Source organism: Taeniopygia guttata, chromosome 30, assembly GCF_048771995.1.
Source record: "Taeniopygia guttata chromosome 30, bTaeGut7.mat, whole genome shotgun sequence".
Taxonomy (NCBI): domain Eukaryota; kingdom Metazoa; phylum Chordata; class Aves; order Passeriformes; family Estrildidae; genus Taeniopygia; species Taeniopygia guttata.
The window spans coordinates 2,142,786-2,163,374 of NC_133055.1; the positions used below are offsets into that span (position 1 = coordinate 2,142,786).

The 20,589-nt window shown below is 46.8% G+C and overlaps 2 protein-coding genes and 1 long non-coding RNA gene across 4 annotated transcripts in view; all 3 read right to left on the reverse strand.

Annotated features, from left to right (window-relative positions):
* The window catches only part of LOC140680256 (uncharacterized), a 1,118,524-nt gene that overhangs the window by 32,254 nt on the left and 1,065,681 nt on the right, over positions 1-20,589 (reverse strand). The gene's annotated exons all lie outside the window — the stretch shown is intronic.
* LOC116807637 (uncharacterized) lies at positions 6,472-16,214 on the reverse strand. 2 transcript variants are annotated; one of them, XR_012052279.1, is made up of 2 exons: positions 15,434-16,214; positions 6,472-6,973 (listed from the first exon to the last, which is right to left on the reverse strand). It is a non-coding gene; the product is annotated as an uncharacterized lncRNA (long non-coding RNA). The 2 variants fall into 2 exon arrangements; XR_004366537.3 differs by lacking the exon at positions 6,472-6,973 and adding an exon at positions 8,487-12,844.
* LOC121468027 (sushi, nidogen and EGF-like domain-containing protein 1) lies at positions 17,585-20,474 on the reverse strand. The gene is made up of 6 exons (XM_072919779.1): positions 20,382-20,474; positions 19,947-20,050; positions 19,453-19,583; positions 18,702-18,989; positions 18,417-18,554; positions 17,585-17,995 (listed from the first exon to the last, which is right to left on the reverse strand). The coding sequence occupies exons 1-6, from the start codon at positions 20,390-20,392 to the stop codon at positions 17,714-17,716; spliced, it is 954 nt and encodes a 317-aa protein (XP_072775880.1). The 5' UTR covers positions 20,393-20,474; the 3' UTR covers positions 17,585-17,713.

Genomic DNA, 20,589 nt, shown 5'->3' on the forward strand with positions numbered 1-20,589 from the left:
CTCCTTAAAGAGATAATACATTTTTTTTTATTTCTAAGTTCCTTCAAAACCTCATTTCTCATCCAGACTGGACGTTTGCCTCTTCGACTCATCTTTCGGCACACAGGAACAGTCTGTTCTTGTGCCCTCAAGATCTCTGAAGCACACCCATCTCTCCTGGACTCCTTTGTTTTCAAGGGCTCTTTCCCAAGGAACTCTCTGAATAAGTCTCCTAAACAGGCCAAAGTCTGCCCTCCCGAAGTCCAGTGTAGAGATCCTATTGATATTCCTCCTTATTTCACCAATTATCGAGAATTCTATAATTTCATGATCACTGTGCCCCAAGCGGCCTCCAACCTCCACATCACCCACCAGTCCATCTCTATTTGTAAACAACAAGTCTAACATAGTTCCTCCCCTGGTAGGCTTGCCCACCAGTTGTGACAAAAAATTATCCTCCACACACTCTAAAAACTTTCTAGATTGCCGTTTTTCTGCTGTATTAAGTTCCCAGCAGATGTCTGGTAGGTTGAAGTCACCTACAAGAACAAGGGCTGATGATCCTGAAACATTGTTTAGTTGCTTATAGAATAAATTGTCCACCTCTTCATCCTGGTTGGGTGGATTATAACAGACTCCCAGTAGGATGTCAGCCTTGTTGGCCCTCCCCTTCATTTTTACCCATAGGGACTCAACTTCATCATCATTAGTTTCAATACCTATGACATCCAAAGCCTCCCTAATACAAAGGGCCACTCCTCCACCTCTTCTCCCTTTCCTGTCTCTTCTGAAGAGCTTGACCATACAGTGCAGTGCTCCAACTATGTGAGTCATCCCACCACATTTCTGTGATGGTGACTACATCATAGCTCTGCTGCTGCACCATGGCCTCCAGATCATCCTGTTTGTTACCCATGCTGTGTGCATTGCTGTACATGCACATCGGCCAGGCTACTGATTTCTCCCCTAACACAGTCTTACCATCCTTGGGCTTGCTTCCAGACAGCCCAGCAGCATCCCCTTCCCCCTTCAGACCTAGTTTAAAGCCCTCTCAATAAGGTCTGCCAGTTCATGAGCTAAAAACCTCCTACCCTTAACAGAGAGATGCATCCCATCTGATTCCAGTAGAGCAGGTGCCATAAAGGTTGCTCCATGATCAAAGAATCCAAAATTTTGCCGATGACACCAACCCTTGAGCCATTTGTTAATTATGTGAGTTCTCCTATTCCTTTCATTATTTTTCTCTGCCACCAAAGGGACTGAACAAAACACTACCTGTACACCTGTCCTATCAAACACTTGAACCAGTGCCCTAAACTCCTTTTTAATTGCCTTGACACTCCTCTTATCAATTTCCTCACTGCCAGCCTGGAGTATCAGCAGTGGGTAATAATCAGAGGACTGAATCAACCTAGGAAGTCCTTCAGTGATGTTTTGCACCTGGGCCCCAGGGAGGCATCAGTCCTCTCTGTGGGATGGGTCTGGTCGACATACGGCGCCCTCAGTCCCCCTAAGAAGGGAATCACCCCCTACAATTACCCTTCTTTTTTTGTTATGTTAGAGGTGGTAATCCATTTTTTAGATGAGTCATAATTGAGAGGCTCACTGGGCAGAAAATTGTCTTCTAAATTATCTGTCTGGCTCTCTAGATCCAGGGCCTCATACCTATTCTGAAGTGGCACCTGGCTAGGGGATGAGGGGCAGGAGGGATTTTTGTCACTACTGCCCCAAGAAGGGACCCATTTCCACTCCCCTTCATCAACCAGGTGCCCCTCTATTGCCTGAGCGTGAGACTCTGAATCCTGGTGGGCCTCCCTTAAAGATGTAAGGGCTGAACTCCACCAGACTATTTCCCTTTCACTATCCCTGATACTCCTTAATCTTTCAATTTCCTCCCTAAGCTCAGCCACCAGCAAGAGGAGGTCGTTCACTTGTTCACACCGTAGGCAGGCCTTCTCCACAACACCCCCTGATACCACTGATAAGCTCAAACACTCTGGGCAGAAATGGGTCTGAACAGACACATCCTTTTTTGGCGGCTCTACTTGGTCATATTGTCGTGGTTTGACACGGAAAAAGAATTTTCTTGGAAGGAAGAGGTCAATCCAGTCAGGGGTCAGGTTTGGATACTGACACTTGGGGTGACCAATTGAAGGTGGACACGCCTCTGAGAACACAGAGGGGTTAAAAGCAGAATTCCCAGGAGAATTCGCTCTCTTTGTTTCCAGTCAGTGGTCAGTGCAGGACTCTCCCCTGCCCGCCCTGTGGCTGGGTGGGGGAGGGGACCCATGCGGCCCAGCTTGAGGTAGGCCAAAGGGTGGAGGGGACTGAACCGGGCTGGCCACCTGCATATGGAAGGGTGGAGAAATCTGGGATGTCTGCGTCCCCCCCCCAGAGTCTCTTGAGAGAGAGAGAGAGAAAGAGACAGCGGCGGTTTTGTCAGCAGTTCACCGCGGGGAAGGAGAAGAGTGGGGAGGCCGCAAGGTGCCCAGCCGCCTGTGGGAGTCAGAGAAGCTGGGCAGCGAGCCATCCTTGGGAGTCGGGACTTTGAACCCTTCCTTGAGAAATGAAGGCTTTGTGAAATATTACTCCTCCTTGAGTTGAAGGAAAGAGAGACAGCCTGGGACCTGAGATTGTGAGGGAAAGAAGGTTGGGGGGAGATGATGGAGTGGCTTTTGGCTGGACATTTTCTTGGTACCCACAGACTGAACTGATTTTCTGCTCCAAGAGAGACTGTATTTTAGGAGGATGCCGGTGAGCCAAAGAGACCATGCTTCAGCTGGGAAAAGACAGAAGTGGAGCAAACAGAGAAAAGTTAGGGAGGTTTGTGGTGGTGTCTCCTGTCTTCAGAGAAGAAGAAGAAGAGAAGAAGATCTCTGTTCTTGGACCCTCGGCCTCAGGGGGAAATGGGGGGGGGACTGCGGTCCCAAAAATGAAAAAACTGAACTGTTGTTTTTTCCCCTCTTGGCAGAGCATCCTTGAAAGGAAAAAAATCCTAAAAGCAGCCTGTCCATCCATGCATTGGTGGTGAGAGCACCGAGCATGGAAAGGAGAGGGTCACCATGGCAAACTTTTTTCTCTGGGTGGTGCCATGTGTGACATGAAAGCACAGGATGTGGCAGCTGTGTTTCTTGGGGGGTCTGTGGCATGGGAGAGGCTCCTCTCTCCCTTGATGGACTGAGTATTGATTATCTGGAGGGTGAGAACCTGACTGGAGTCCGGGTTGTGTCTTGTTGTAGTTTGTTGGAGTTGGGTGGTGGGAGGAGGAATGTTTTGAAAGGTTTTCACTTTGAATTTTGTGTGTGTTTTTTCTTTCTTTTTCCTTTTATAGTAGTATAGTAGTAGTAGCAGCTTAATAAAGTTTTTTTCTTGTTATTAAGCTTGGGCCTGCTTTGCTCTGTTCTCGATCTCATTTCACAGCATTCAATTGAGAGGTTGCATTTTCATGGGGGCACTGGCATTGTGCCAGTGTCAAACAATGATACCATGAAAAGTCTTACTGTGGCTACCTGACCCTCAGGTCCTTCAATAAGAATTGTCCATTTGGTCTGCATAGATATGTCAGATCCTCCAATCCCAGAGATTACTCCATTGGCTGATACTAGTTCCCAGCCCTGTGGCCACTGTGGAGCGCCATGATGGTCCACAGGGCAATGATGGTCAAGTCTGTTCCAGTATCTACTATTCCTGGAAGATAAACTTTGTCCCCTTTGTTAAACAAGCCAGACTCTATAAAAGGTCTATCTTGGCCCACAATCTCTGCCCAAAAAACCACAGGGTTTTCTGGCAAAATGTCAATCCAGGTGGGAATCAGGAAAGCTTAGGCAATGGGTGTGACCTGAGAAAAAACACCAAGGTGGGTCTACACATGAGACAGTCACAGTAATTTCATCCCTTGATCCCACAGTCTGGAGTTCCAGAAGTACTTGCAAATTGCCCAATCCATTAATAGAGTCCCCTATGATTAAGATGTCCCTTGGTCCATCAGAAGGTCCAAATTTAGCAGTTGGAATTTGATAGATCACCTCATCATCAAACTGGATTACCAGTGTGCATCATGTCCCTGCCTGAATGTCTTGGTAGATCTTGGAGAGTCGGAACTCTTTCTCATTGTCACAAACAGTCTCTTGGTGCCCTGACTTTCCAAGATGGTGGGGAAAGAGGGCTTGGCACTTGGTGTTGTTGCTCAGGGCCGCCCTGTGCTCTGCTGGAAGTTTCCCTGGTGTTTCTGGTAGGACGGATGATGCTGAACCTGCTGGTGGTATTGAAACTGAGGACAGTGTTTAAAATGTTCTTTACAGTCTAGGCATACAGCGGAGGGACAACCAGTGGAGGGGTGTTTCTGTAAAAAGTCTTTATCACATTCCACCTTGAGATGGCCTAGTTCATGGCCTTATAGCCATCTGATATCTTGTTTATTTTGTGCCACAAAGGCTTCAGATACTTCTTTGCTGACTGCCAGGGCAATTATATGTTCTGTAGTGGTGAGATGGGTACAGGCTTCCACCATTTATTGAATGGTGGGTTCAGGGTCTGGAGGGAGTGGTCTCTTGTCGTTTTCTTGCATCTCTCATTTGCGTTGGACACTGCTAGTTTACTGAGCAGCCCTTCTCTAGCCCTTGAGAAATCAACCTGCTTATCAATAGTGTCTTCTAGTCTGTCTATGAATTTAATAAATGTCTCATCAATACTCTGAATAATGTCAGTGAAACTTTGTTGTGGGGTGGTGCCTTCAGGTGTTTGGATAAAGCATTCTGAGCAGCATTTTTACCAATTTCCCTGGGTCATTTGTATTCCCGTTTGGATCCTGGAGAGGGAAAATATCCTTAACATCCTGTTGTGTTGTTCTACAAGAGTTCTCTGCTAAGTCCCCCACTGTTTTCAGAACTAACTGTTTTTCTGTCTCCGTTAATGCCTACAACAATAACTGTAGATCAAACCAGTCTGGTTTATGTTGCTTAATCATATATCTTAACCTTTTGGTTGTTTTTATCAGATCACTTCTATAGCTCTTGGCAATTCTTTCCCAGCCCTCTAAGTCAATTGTAGAAAAAGAAAAACTTTTAACTAATAGCCTTTGGTTCGCAGATCCTACTGCCTCTCGTAAAGGGGCTTGTATTATTTCCCATGTTTGTTTTCTAGTCCGGGATGCTATGGGACTGCTCACAAAACATTCTTCACCGTCACTGTTATTATCAGGCAATAGGAGATGTGACAATTTTTGTAATTCAGAAGTAAGTGGAGGAGCAGATGGCCCAGCTTGTCTCCTTTCCAAGGGAGCTGTAGCTGCTCCTCTCCTTAGTCCTCCTTGCTCCTCAGGGGATGGCTCAAATAAGTCCAGTGACTCTTTCTTTTGTGTCTCTGCTTGATAAATCTTGTCATGATGCATGCAGTACTGGTTGATTGAGCACGTACTGCAACATTGCTTAAGTTTCCCTCTAGTAGCTTTGTTTTGTTTTTCAAGGGCTAATACCAGGGGATCAGATGGGGCTCTAATTCCACAATCCCTCTACCATTCAGGATGATTTCGGAGGGAAAAGGACATGTCTGCATATGAAACCTCACTCCATTTCCCTTCAGGCCCGAGGAAAAGCATAAACTGCAGCAAGGAGTTATATTCTAAGGTCCCAGTCTGTGGCCATATTTCTCCATTTTCCTGTCTGTATAAAAAGACCACAATTGTGTTCAGTACTTCACTAGCATGCATTTGGATTCTATGCTTCCCAGACCTGTAATTTCCTTCCAGTGGGCTAAAATTCAGCCCAGAGGACTTGCCCTAGGGATTTCTTTGCTCTCACCTGATCCCATTATTTTCTCCTCCTTGTCCTGTTTCACTTCCACCCAAATCTCTTCTTGCACTCTTGCACAATCTTTCTCCCAACCTTCTTCCCTTACACTCCAATTCCCCAGGACTAAATGTGATTTTGCACAGAAATACTCTAAAATTTCTGGTTCAGGGTCTCCCTGACCCTGCAGCCAATGCTGGGGACATGCAATGTGTCTTCTACCAGAGGAACAGTACCAACAGTCTCTGAAGGACCTGCACTTAAACCAACACCCACACAAGATGTTGCCCTTGCCTGCAGAAACAGATGATTTCACCTCTCCTGTTCATCTGGATATTCAAATCCTTTGGTGCTGGCTGTCTTCAATCTAGTGCAACTAATTTCTCTGCAGAGGTCCTAAATAGTTCCTCTAAATAAAGCTGCTGTTTCCCCTTATTACCCAATTGCTCTTGGGGATCATGAATTCCCAGGAATCAAGTCCAAGCTACTGGAAGAGAGTGACTCCTTCCACCCATCTTGCCATGGTTGGGACAACCATGATTCCACAACGCTCTCGTATGCCTTCACTCTCTCCTTAAAACACACCTCACAGCAAAGCCTAAAAACAATACTCACAGCAAGCAAACAAACAAACAAAGCAATCAAGCAAGTAAAAAACCGTATAGACAGTACTTCACTGTTATAAATGAAAATTTGTCCAGCCAAATTAATATGAAAAATAAAATATTTATTTTGCAATCAAATTCTATCTAGCCAGCCACAAGGAAAGAACAGAGCCGAGCCCGGGGTCGGCCCTGGGTGTGCAACAAGGAGTCAGCCTCAGCAGAGGTTTTCCTCCATGCCCACACACCTCCATCCTGGCACAAGCGGTTTTTATAGGGAAAATTCCGCCTGAGGCCAAGATTTCAGCAATCAGTCTTTTCTTCTATTCAGAGTCCATATGGTAATAAGATTTTCCTTTTTGGTGATGAGGGAGAACAAACCACTGTCCGGAGTTTGTTGAATCCTTGATGAAATTTACGGGAATTCGGGAACGCTGTATTCACATGTATCTGCCTCAGGATTTCCATGATATCCATCTCGGGTCATTCACACGAATGATCAGCACCTGGGGTTTCTGTATCTCCCCAGACATGGCCCATCTCCTGTCGAGCTGTACCTTCTTACTTGTAAATCAGTTTCCAATCTACACCCGGTCTCACCTGCGCCTGGGGGGGGTGGGGGGGGGAATCCTAATACAAACATGTATACTCTAACAAATATTCAATATCACATAGATCATATTAGAAATGGCGCAAATTATATCTACTACACATAACATTCACCAAAGTAAGTGCAAAACCCTTAAAGAAAGAATACTCCTGGCAAATAACACCAAACAAGGCCTAAAGACAGCACACAGTAAAAGAGAATATGCAAGGTAAAACACCCCTTTGCCAGCGCACACAGCAGTTTGCTGCAATTATAACTTTTTTTTTGACACAAGATGGCAGTGTTATCTCAAAAACACACCACCGCTTCACTTTGCACCACGGCGTGTCTCAGGCACGCACACAGCCAAACACAATACACATCCGAACTTTTTAAAACTCACACACCAACCAAAATAGTGGCAAACAGGAATTCTCTCAGTCCACCCCTAGAACCGCTAGCAGCCGCTCCACCAGCCACCGAACCCCTTCCCCCACTGGCCGCACGTCCGACCAAAGGTTGTTTGCAAGCCCAAACCCACCAGGACCCTTTCTGTGTGCTGAGACGCCTCTGAGCAGCCCATCAGTGGCCCCTACGGGGGCCTCCCCTTTTTAAAAGAAATACATACTGTTTCTCCACTGCTCAGGAGGTCATCTGTCCTTGCAGTGAACAATCCGAGAAGCAGAATCCCTACCAGGGAAAATCCAGGGAGTGCACCTTAGGAAGTCCATTGCTCAGTCCGTCCTATGGCTGGCAGAGAACCACAGTCGCCAAAATGATATGCAGAAAGACTCTAAAACTCAAAGTGAGTTATAAAGCAGGTATGTATTTTTGGCCGGACGCACGTGGGATACTTCCGCAAAGGCATAAGCAACTACTCGCTCTCAGCATTATTTTTTATCATCTAAAATGTTACCTATACGTTAGGTCTTGCAATACATTTATGCATATTCATTTCCTGGCTCCACCTTGTCTGCTTTATATGTTAATTATCTTATCAGTCCCTTGCACTTCCGTACTTGTCTCTCTCTTGGGGGTTGCAGGGGGATGAAGTAAATAGTCTTCATCAGAGCTGACCTTCTCACCCTGTCTTCTTGCACATGCTTACTGATCTCTTGGTCGCAGTCTAAACCATGAGATTGGTTTGATCTGGTTTGGGGGTCCAGAGGAGCCTTGTTATCTTGGTAGTCTTGTAATTTTGTCCTGTTTTAATGAACATCATCCTTCCCTTATCACACATCCTTGCATTCTTTCACGGTACACTCTCACGTATACCCTGTCCCTCATGTATACTGTTCTCCCTTTACAGGTAGTTAGCACTTGGTTAGCTAACAGAGATACGAATTCCTGTACCAAGAAAAATATAGTAGGAGCTATGGATGCATTGGGATTTTTTTTGAGTAGTGAGGCAAGTGACTGAAAGATATATAACTTGCCAAAGAATAAATAAAAAGGTGATGACAAAAACCACATCAGGAGGTCGTGAGTTAGCTCTCTGATAATTTCGAAGTATCCAAGTAGAAGTTCAGATTTGTTAGGCTCTAAAATTTATTTATAAATTCAAAAGAACCATTCAATCCAGAAGAAAGAATATGCCATATGCTGAATGGGAGATTTTAGGAGAATAAAAAAATCTTCAAAGTATCAGAAACCACCGAGACAACGCAAGAGAGGAAAAAACGGGGCGGGGGGGATTGGGGGGAGATGGGAGAAAAAGGCTGGGAACAGGAGGAAGGGAGGAAAGAAAGAGACTGGGATCCTTTTGCAAGTGTTGTCTCCTCCGGTCCCACTCGCCGCTCGGGGCTGCCCCGCCGGTCCCGGTTCGCGTCCCGGCCCCGGTCTCGCCACTCGGGGCTGCCCTGCGTTCCGTTCCCTCGGTAACCACAACCCCGGCTCGAAGGGAAACTCTAGAGGAAGCACCTGCTGAACGGGGTCAGGAATTTAATGGTCAAGAGAATGGGAGGGGCAGTACTCGAGGGCAAAATGCTGACAAGGCTTTTGAGGCACAGCAGGGGAAAGAGGAGGCTCCAACCGAATGGTTAGACAGACTTGGGAGAAATATAAGGCAACGTTCCGGAACAGGTCATGAGATTGATGTGAGAAAAGCTTTGTTAAGTATTAACTTTGTTACTGGTGCTTGGCCAGATATTAGGAAAAAATTAGAAAAAATTGAAGATCAGCATAACAAATCATTAAATGATTTATTAAAGGAGGCTCAGAAAGTCTGTGACCAAAGCCAAACTAAAAGCAAGGATTGTAGCAGTCACCATATGAGAAAACAATTACAAAAAAAAAAAAAAAAAAAGCAAAAACACACAAACACTACTACCAGATTCATGACAGTAGTAGAGACAGGGGAACAGGAAAGAATAAAACCCCAATACAAACCAAGTGTGAGGAGCATTCCAGGAATGTCTGCTTTTACTGTAAGAGCAAAGGACATTATAGGAGAGATTGTCCTAAGAGGGAAACAGATCTGAAAATCTTCTGAGAAATAAGCACAGAGGAAGAATAAAGATGTCAGAGACTATTTTTTAATGGACAAATACTATCTAGAGCCTGTGATAACTTTAAAAGTGGGTCCCCAAGAAAAAGAATTGGAATTTGTGATAGACACAGGGGCAGAAAGAAACTGTCAAATATTCCAAAATGTTATACTGTGAACAAAAATACTGTAAAGTGACAGGAGCAAAAAGGAGTTTTACAGCTCCTGTCATTAAAAATGTGGTAATTGAGGGAGAAACTAAATTTTAAATAGGGATGTTTTATTAGTCCCAGGGGTGGGTAACAACTTATTGGGATGAGATTTACAAGTGAAATTAGGAATAGGGATTATCCCAGAAGATGGGGAGATGACAGCTAGAGTTTCAAAATTAGGCCGAGAGGATAAAAAAAAAAACATTAACAAGGTAGTTCAGCATGGGGAAAGAAATAGGGGAGGATGCTTCATGCTGAGCAGATGTCTTCATTGAGCTGTTCATTCAGCTAATTCTCTTCCCTTTGCTATGTACAAGTAGTTTAAATTATTTCTTCCAATTTTCATTGTGATTTTTCATCTTGAAATACGTAACTCGCTGTACTCTAAGATTGGAAAACTATTTACAGCTGTGATATAGCAAAACCTGCTTTTCATTTATTTTGAGTCAATGGGAAGCTGTTCAATCAACTGGTTCTCAGTGTGTAAAGTTAAACTAAAGGTAACACCATCTGCTTAGTAGGTCAATGAGAAACATTTTTCCTTCCAGCCAGTCCTTTTTCATGTACCCAAAGGTGTTTTGCTTTCTTGGCTTTTGCTTTTTTTTTGTTAGTTTTTCTGGAAGTGTGGACTACTTGCAGTGCACCTGGAACAGCAGCTCAACTTGTGTATACGTAGCATTTCTGAAAAATAGGGCTCATTTTTGATCCAGAATTGGAGGTGGCTACATATATAGAAGGGAACCTACAAAGCTAGATGAAGAAAAGGTTTCAGTATCTTTAATGTAAACTGTAATTTGTTACTTTCAGCATCACTATGGGTGTGTGACACACACACACACACATGAAAAAGATGGGGGGGATCTCTGCTGGCTGTAGTTTTATTTCTTGAATGAGTTGGAAAGCTGTGAGGAAGTTGTGAGTTCCTTGTTTGGTTTATCCACGCCTGCAGGGAGGGCTTGGCCATGATTCCCTCTGTGCTGCAGGCAGCCCTGCAGCGTGGCAGCAGTGGCTTGCCTCTGGTGAGTTTGCAGGCAGGGTGCTCCAGCACTGCAGTGCTCAGGGGCAGTTTCCTATTTTGACATTCAAGCTTGAATTCAGGAGCGCCTCTTCCCATACAGTTATTGTTTGTGCCGTAGGGACCTCTTTAGACTCTGTTTCCTGGCAGTCAAAGAGAAAGTATTGCAGAGACAAATTCCTTACTTGCTGTCCCCTCTATTCATATTTTGTCCCATTCCCTCTTCAAATTATAGAATTGTAAAATTCATGCTCTGTGTCCTCAGATGGCCTTCCCAAGTCAAACCTTGGCTTCGTTGCAAATTGCATTGCACTAACTAGCATTGCCTTAAATTTTTTAGTGCATGCAGGGTCACTTTGGAAGTAAGTTGTTATTTACCTCGTTCAAGCTTGTGAATGGAAAAATAGTGATAGTAAAACAAGTCTTTAGTTTTGGCACTGTGTCAGCTGTGAGTGGCCAGTAGCCTTGGTGGAGGGTGCCATGAATTACACAACTGCAGAACACGCATAACAAAAGTAAATGTAGACTAACGTTAGAAAGTGGACTGATGTTGGAATGTAGATGTTAAATGTGAAGAGAGAAAAAGAGAGACAGAGAGAAAGGGAGACATAGAGAGAGAGAGCGAAGGGGAGAGTGAAATAAGCCTCTAAAGTCCCCACGTCCATGGCTGTCTCTAAGTTCTCCCCCATTCCTGCTAGGTAGAGTAACAACAAGGGGGGAGAGGCAGAAGACACGAGTTAAACGCAAAGCTGTGAAAAGAGGGAGAGTGGGACCACTGCTAGAGAGAAGATCAAGGCAGAGATAGCTGACTCTCACAAAGTGGTTTATTTTTTTAAACAAGGTATCTTTTTCTTTCTGATTTTTGTTGTTAAGAAGAGGAGACTTTTGTTCTGAAGAATGGGTCTGTAAGACTAAAAGTTAAATGTTGCCCAAAAAGTAAAAAGCAAGAGACGTGATACATCTTGTGTTAAAATTAACCTAACCTTTTTTTATTTAACTGATTATAGCTCACAGGAAGAAGAATTGGCCTCTGCAGCTATTAACACAGCTGGACACTAGAAGAAGAAGTGGATGTAGAAAAAGTTTTTAGTTAAATCCAAAAAGTTTTGAAGAAAACTAATGGTAAAAGTTAATGCAGTATTGTTTTTCTTTTAACACTGTGTTATTAAGAAGTCCTTTCCAGGTACCACTAAAACAGCAATCCGAACCACAGAAAGAGGGTGAATTCATGACAGCAAAATCAAAGAATTTATGAAGAAATGTGAGGAATGGACTATCACATCTAAACCGGGTGATACCAAATTGACTTTCAACTGGGACTGAGTGGTAATGGTTTGGGAAGACCCAAATGAACCAAGGAAAGTACAAAGAATAACACCTCACTGAGAAATAAAGCAAAGCTTACATCACTGGTTTTAAGCATTGCCTGAATAAGCCCTAAGACGCCTTTGACACCTCCTCGGGAGAGGAACACTGCCACTTCAAACAGGAGGATCAGGACTATTTTAATCAAAGAGTTCTTATAATCTGGCCTTAGCCTGTGACTTGTACAGGGAAGAAGAGAAATTACCATTAATACTATACCGTATACTTTATTTGATTCATCCCAATACTGGACACGCTAGATGGGTTATAAGTAAATGTTCAAATTATGAGAATAATTGGTATTGTAGTTCACAAAATGTATGCTCTCATTGCAAGAAGTATCAAGTACTGAATCTATCCCCTATACAGATAAAACTCAAAACAACTGAAGTAATAACTGTCTTGTGGATGGGAATTATCAGTGCCTGTTAGCTGAGAAATACCTGAGGAACGGTGGGAAACCACAGTTAAGGAGTGTCGAAAAGGACTTGCCAAAATAAAAATGAGTAAAAAGGAGTGACAAGGGAAGCAGAGGGCAAGCCTGGACTGAGCACTGTACTCGGCACCGAGAAGATCACACGTACCTGCTGTGGGAAGCAACCCCACAGGCAGGGGAGGTGGGGGTATAAGCCATGCCAGACCTCTGTCATTCCTGTTCTGTCTCTCATTTGTTGTCTTTTCCCTTCTGAGATACCAGCAAGATCGTGTCCCAAATGCTACAGAAAGTATTACACGGAAAGAAACCGAAGTTCCTTTTTGTTACACACACCCATGTCAACAGCCACTGTTATAACCCATCCAAATTAAGTACCTGCAAGCAAAATAAGGAAAAATATTGGGTTACAAGGAATTTAGGAAAAAGTAGCAATAGACGAGGCATTAAATGTCCAAAAGGAGAGAGATGGATTTGTTTTACATTTGATATCAGAGATATAGTCCAAGACTCGGCAAAAAAGAAATTAGTAAACAAAAAGGTGAAACCAGCACAGCAGTCTAGCTCTCTATTGACCCCAAATTATATACTGAATCGTATTATAGGACTCCAATCAGTTATAGAGGAGATAACAAACAAAGCTGCTCAGGGATTAGAATTGAGTCAGCAAAACCAAACAAAAACTGTAGGCTATCAACATAGGTTGACTTTATTTATTGGCTAAAGAAGGGGTGTTTGTAGAAAGTTTAATATATCAGATTGTTGAAAATAGGTGACAATGAGGAAGTCATCCTAGAAAAAACAAAGGATATCAGAAAAAAGTTATAACCCAAGTATCAGTCCAAAAATAGGAAAACAATGTTAAAAACTAACTGGTGGGGTAATGTATTGAGAATGGGATGGTGGAAGAAATTAGGATTCTTCCTTTTATGTGTTACGACTGTTTTGATGTTTCTTCCTTGATTATTCCCATGCTTTATTTGATTACCAACAGGGTCCAAAAAATGCAAGTGGATAAGAAATATTGCTCAAGCCAAATGATTTATAAAGAATAAGAGGTGGAATTGTGAAAAATGCATATTTTATGATTGGCTTTTTGCAAATATTACAATGAATATTATATGTGTAATGTTAGAAAGCTATGATGTATTAATTCTCTTAAATAGTGTGTTAATATAGTTTTAGGTTACAACATAATGTTAAAATATGTACTTTGCAATGTAGGATTTTTTTACTAGCTCAAGCAAGGGATAAGAAAATCAAGAATTCTTCACACTGAGATAACAGCACAGGAAAATAGTTGCTGCCTCCTTATCAGAAAAGACAAACATTCTTCCACTTTTTGTCTTTTTGGAACCACCAGGATTACGGGGAAGAAGTTGACAAAAACCAGAAAAGTTCTTAATTTGCAAGGAATTTATGCATAATGTATGAGATATATGAATATGCAACAGGCTATTGCTTTTAAGGTTATTCCTTTGTTCACAAGGCATGCTTGTTGTGGCTTAAGTGGCTAAGAGCATCCGGACATCCGTAATTCTTTGCTTTTTATTGTCTTGTAATTGTCCTAACTCTAAATTTTATTACTCTAATTGTATTACTAATTTTATAACCATTTTATTATTACTAAACTTTTAAAATTTTAAAAACCAAGTGATTGGCGTTTTTTATACTTTAGTTATATTTTTGTTAAGGTTTAATAAACCCTTCAAATTTTTTAAGTGAACAGTCGTTTCTCACAGTGTGGTCTTGGCTTGGCATCTGGCTGTAATAACGTTTGCTCTATGGTCTTTGTCTCCTATTGTCCTTTATAAAACTTTTTAAATTTTTGCAGGAGAGCGAACGTGTTTTTCACAAAGTCAGAACACCCAGGCTGGAGAACCAGGAGGCTCTTAAACAAACTGCCTTAGAATGCTGCAATAGTTAATCCCTTCCAACAGTTACAGTGAAATCGGGGTTCCAAAAAGGTAATTTTTCCAGAACAAAAAGCTGCAAAGTGCACATAAAGGTGTGAAGCTGAGATGCCTCTGACTGTGGATCTCCCTAGATCCCCTTTGCACCAGCAGTCCTGAGGGCCCGACTCCCTCAGCAGCTGTGTGCCCAAGAGACACTGCCCAGCTGGGCACCAGAGGCTGCCTGGAACCTGCACAGTAACAAAAGCTTTCTACAAACCCACAAAAAAAAAAAAAAAAAAAAAAAAAAAAATTAAATCAACTCTTAAATAAAGTATCTTGAAGGAAACACCGTCTGTAACACACCATACAGTACATGGTTTTAAAATAGTTTCCCACTGGGTGTTTGAAAATGCTTCAAGTACTCTCCATCAGCCCTTTTCCTCCGAGCCCAGTTCAGCCCAGCCCCCAAGCCCCGCAGGCTCCTCACGGCCACAGCCGGGCCGGGCCGCTCCTCTCGGAGTGCGCTGCGGAGACGGCGCCGGCCCGGCCACACGGACCCGGACCCGGACCCGCCTGCGCCGGGGGCCCACGGGCTGCCGAGCGAGCGCGGCCGGGGCCGCCGAGCACGGCCGGGGCCGCCGAGCGAGCGCGGCCGGGGCCGCCCAACACAGCCCTCGCAGCCGCTCCCGGCCCCCAAGGCATCCGCGCTCTCCACACAGCCCGGCACGTCCCAGGATGATTCCGGGAAGGCGCCCGTCAGGCTCTGCCGCGGCACCGGGAATCACTGCGTTCCCTCAGTGCCCAGCTCCGCTCCGGGGCAGCGCGGCCGCTCCTCCTGCGCAGCGGCCCTGCGGCTTCTGCGGTCCCGGGCAGCCGCTCCCGGCTCCCACAGCTCGCCTAGGGCTGCCCGTGCTGGAGCTGTACCAGCACAGAGAGGGGCTTGAAACCGCCTTGCTCGGCTTGAAAAACCGCAAGAGCCCCTTCCGGCCCTCCTTACTGGGCCTCCAACCCTGCGGGAACCCCCCGGCTCAGGCTAAAATGCTGCCCCAAAGGTGGGACTTCGAACACCCACCTCCGGCTTCTCCCTGCCCTAAAGATCCCGGGAGCTGCCCCAGGCCGCGGATGGGGATCCGGGACAGGGAGACTCCCTCAGGCCCCGGTGCTAATGTTTAGCCCGGGCTCTTTCGCTGTTCCGGCTTCCGCAGAGTCCCGGGATAAGCGGCATACCCTCGCCCGGCGCCGCAGGGCCCCGAGCCTATGGTCAGCAAAGGATCAGTGTCCATTCCCGGCCCCTTGCCGGGGGCTTCGGCCATTCCCCACCCCGCACAACCTGCAGCTCCTGCCGCAGCTCTTCCGAGGCGGGCACCGGGGGTGGGTGCCTCCTACAGGGATGGAAAAGGGACCGATCCATGTGGACTCCTCTGCAGACATCTCAGTGACGGTCACCCTGGCCACCTCCTGAGCCATAAGGCCGCAGACAAGTTTCAGATACAGAACTCTGTCCAGAACTGCCAGGGAAGGGAGGAGGGGGGAAGGGAGGGAGGGACGGAGGGCGGGCTGGCTCTCGGTGTTTGAGGCATCAGCCCCTTCTGGCTGCCTCCTCACACCCATGATTAGCTGCTCCTAAGTGGCCTTGGTGACAATTAATAAACAGATCTTTGAAAATGTAACTAATTTAGAAAGTAAACCTTGATCCCTTTGTCTTCACCAAAGATCTGTAAGAAAGGACTTGGTTGGTGTAAAGCTAAATAGGGCTTAATATTGGATCACTTTAGAAGTTCCTCTGCACCATCCCTGCAGCCTGGACTGAAAAATATTTCTCACTAAAAATCAACCACTGCATTAGTATCTATGCCATCATGCCCCCAAAAGGATAACTACAGATATTAATAACGAAAAATCAGGCCACTCCAATATTGAATTAAAGCTTACAGCTATTTAATAAAAGCATCCCAAACCTCTGACCCGAACAATAACCTCTAATCAAACTCTAACCTGCCCAAACTGTAAGTCCTAGCCCTACCCCTAACCAAACCACAGCCATAACTGTACACTAACTCCTAACTGTAACCTCTAACCCTAACTGTAACACAAACCCTTTCCTTTACTCTGCCCTTGGTTTCAGTGTTGGGGCCCTCAGCTGGGCTGGTGGTGTCCTGGTCATAGTACACCTCTGTGGAACCCAGGCATTGTCCAGGTGGAGTGCTGTATTACAGCAGGTGTAATCCAGGTGGATCCACACCTGTGTGGTGTGAGAACTCCGGGATTGATTCAGGGGTCTCGTGTGGTGGTAAAGTCTCTCCTCCAACCTGTGCTTTCAAAGAAAAACTCTGCAGCCTCTTGTGGTTCGGTCTCAAGGCAGTTTGTTGCTAGCTATCTAAAAGATTGTCCTCGCCCGCTGCGGCTGCCTAGATCAGCGGCCCAGGCAGAGACACACACACTCCTGACACCCTCACTGTCCGGTGTCTCCGTCGTCTCTCTCCCCGCCCAAGGCTGCTGCTATCTTTTATATGATATATTACGTGTTATATGTTTACAGATTTTTCCCCAATACCTACTACCTATGTTACAAGGTGCTTTTCTACTCTAAACCAATTTGTGAGTGCCAATATCACCAAGAACATGGAGGTAAGGAAGAAGAAGGAGGAAGAACAGGATCAGGCCCACTTTCCTCCATCTTAGAACTTCTGACCCCTTTGTATAAAGTAAACCCCCCCTGTACAGGTGTTAAAACCCCCCTGTATAATATTAAAAAATTTTCCCCTCTAATTTGTGACTACTTTTACTATACCATCTAACCTTCTGTAACCGCTTATTCCACCTTCAAAGTTAGTAACTCATTCCATGGTTCAAACTCAAGATCACAGCTGTTTTCAGCTGCTTGCCAAGGTCTAAAATGCTTCTAACCAAGGCCTAGAACTTCTGAAAATGTCTGAGAGACATTTTGAGTTCCGACAGTGTGGAACTCAGGTGTTGTCCAGGCGTAACACCATGTAGGAGTGTGTGAGCTGAGTGCTGTCCAGGTGCAGTGCATTTTGCATCAGATGTTATCCAGATGTATCTATGCCACACCTCTTTGTGACTCAGGTGTGTGTCTGTCACACCCATGTACAACCCAGATGTTGTCACCTCTCACTGACATTTCCCTCCTCAGCTGATGATGTCACCTTCATGGGAACAGGTGAGGATCCATACACATTGCACACATGACATCTGACACAGGTGTTGCTCAGTGGGTGTTTATTGCTGTTTCCATCACAATGCAACCTCCATGGGAGCACATCCTTCTGTGAGGGTGGGGTGAGGGCTGTTAGGCAAACCCCCTACCCCAAGTGTCTCAGGTGTCACCTGCTCATGACCCGCAGACATACACCTGCTCCTCTGTGATCCTTGGGGGCTTGGGGGATACTGATGGGGTCTTGTGGGGTGGCAACAGATTCCAGGGGGCCTCAGGTGTCTTTGGCAGGGTCCCAGGAGTCTCGGGGGAACCCTCAGTGGTCTCAAAGTGGTCAACACGGAAGGCCCAGCGCCCCAGGACCCCCAGGTTGCTGCGGTGGCTGAGGCTTTGCACTGCAGGCGTGCGTGACCCTGGCACGTTGTAGTAGTGGACGTCGTCTCCACTGTTGAACCCAGCCTGCAGGAGGGAAGATGGGGGAACGGGGGGGATGTGAAGGGAGGGGAACAGGGAGATGGGAGAAGGTAGGGGGTAAATTTTGCCCAAATTCCCATTGAATTTTACTGAACATGAGCTTCATTTCACCCCAAATCCACTTCATTCCACCTAAAATACCTCTGATTTCAGACCAAATCTCCCTGTTTTCACTACAAATTCCCTTAATTCTACCCCAAAATCCCTTAAATCCTATTAAAATCCCCCTAATTTCACCCCAAATCCCTTTAATTACACCCAAATCCCCTTAATTCCACCCCAAAATGTTTTATCCCCCTCAAGCTCAGAATCCCTCCTAGCCGAGTGTCCCACATCCCTTGGACTGTCCTCATCTGCCCAGGGATGCCCCATGCCCAGTGTCTCCTGTCCCTCTCTGTATCTCCACCTGTGCAGGGATGCCCCCTAGGCCAGTGTGGGGATCCCCCTGGTTAGCAATGCCAGTTGTCCACTGCAAGTCTCCGTAGTTGAGCAGGACAAAGCAGGTGACGCCATCTGAGGCCAGCACAGCCTGGAAGGTGTTCACCTGCAGGGGGACATTGTCACCATGTCACTGTGACCCCCAGCTATGTCTCCATCCCTGTGTCCCCAAACCATTGGTGCCACCATGGTTAGGGACATCATGGTTGAAGGTCAAGATATTTGAGCGCCCCCACCTTGTCCCATATCCCACCTTGTCTGAGGCAGCCCCAAAATAGGCCACACGGTCCCAGGTGGCCACAAATGCCCAGGTAGGCTGTGGAGGCAGGTCCCCAGGTGGCACAGCAGGTGCCAGGTCCTGGGCCAGGCGTGCCAGCAGCTGGGCGTCCTGGCTCTGCCGGTAGAAGACGTTCCCTCCCAGACGGGTGTCCACATCAGCCCAGTACGGCGCCACAAACGGGTGGTGGCCTGGCAGCGGGAAGGGCTGGGGAGTGAACTCCGGGACCATTGTCCCAAAGGACACCACACCGTTGTTGTTCACCTGCAGGCAAAGGTCACCCATGGGACACACCTGGGTGGCACCAACCACAGTGACCCCTCTACAGTGGTGCCAGGTACAGTGTCTCCAGTCATGAGTCTCCATATCAACTGTGGTGATCCCTGTCATGGTGGCCTCAACTGTAATGACCCCCAACCTCCAGTCAGTCACCGCAGAACCTCTCAGTATAGGCCTGGAAGCCCCAGTGTCACCCCAGAATCCACCAGTAGGGGCCTGGAACCCCAAAACCACCTGAGGGTCCCACAGCTGTCCCCAGTTCTTCAGGGACCTCCACAGGTATCCCTGATGTCCCCAGGGGTCCCCACTCACAAATGTAATCAAGGAGGAGGAGGAGGAGGAGGTGACATCTGGTGGCTGCATCCAACTTGTCACTTTGGTGTCACCTTCCACCTGTGTTACCCACCAAATGCCACCTCCCCCATGTCCCCCTCGTCATATGACCTACATAGAGTGAGCGGTAGGCACGCCCAAAGAAGGAGAAGTTTTCCTGCAGGAAGATCTCAGGGCTCGTCCCGTCGTCCTCATGGTGGGTGGCCTCATCCCCCACCCCTGGTCCGAAGGGGTACAGGACCCTACCTGGGGACACACACCTGTCACACACCTGGGATACAGGTGGCACACAGGATGCCACCTGGTGAACACACCCGGTAGCACCTGGGACCTCCCAGTATGGAGCTGGGACCTTCCAGTATGAGCCTGGGACTCCCCATATAGGTCAGGGACCGCCAGTGTCACCCCAGAACCTCCCAGTTCATAGGGCCTGCTGGTAGGGGACTGGGATGTCCCAGTATGGAGCTGGGACCTTCCAGTATGGGCCTGAGACCTCCTGGTGTGGGACTGGGACCTCCCAGTATGGGCCTAGAACCCCCCAGAATCACTCCAGAACCTCCCAGTATGGGACTGGCACCTCCCCAGTATAAGCCTGGGACCCAAACTCACCGAGGGGTCCCACAGGAGTCCCTGATGTCCTCAGGGGTCCCCACTCCTCTGCATGGCTGAGGAGGAGAAGGACGACAATGGGGGAGACCTTCATGTGTCCAGGCCTAGGGGAGTGTGAGGGGATCGCCCATCAACCATGTCTCCACGTACCCTGTGACCTCTCCATCTTCCCCATATCCCCAGTGCCCCAATATCCCCCCATGCCCCTCCATGTCTCCCCCAATGTCCTCAGTGTCCCCAGTGACCTCCCCCATGTCCCCTTGTCCTTCCTATGTCCCTCATGTCCCCCCTCCATATCCCCATGTCCCTCATGTGCCCCATGTCTCACGTGTCCTCACTGATCTCCCCTATTCCCCTGTGTCCAGCATGTCCCACATATGCCCCCATGTCCCATATGTCCCCATGTCCCCCATGCCCACCAGCGTCCCCACTCACTGCATTCCCATGGTCCCAGTCTTTCCCAGTGCTGTGACTGGAGCCACTTTATGCCCAGGGAGGAGACAGGTTGGGGGGTGGGGGATGACATGGGACACCCCCAGGTGGCACCTCCCAGGGCCCCAGGCAGTTCCGTCTCTGCCCAGGCTGCAAGTGGGGGGGACTGGAGTGGACTGGAGGGGACACTGGGGTGGTGGCTGGGATGTGC

Coding starts and splice junctions, on each gene's coding strand:
- LOC121468027 (XM_072919779.1), bottom strand. Junction 18,990..19,452: donor GTGCCTACCGCTCACTCTAT/GTAGGTCATATG, acceptor CTTTGCCTGCAG/GTGAACAACAACGGTGTGGT. Junction 17,996..18,416: donor TAGGGGGCATCCCTGCACAG/GTGGAGATACAG, acceptor TCCCTCCTGCAG/GCTGGGTTCAACAGTGGAGA.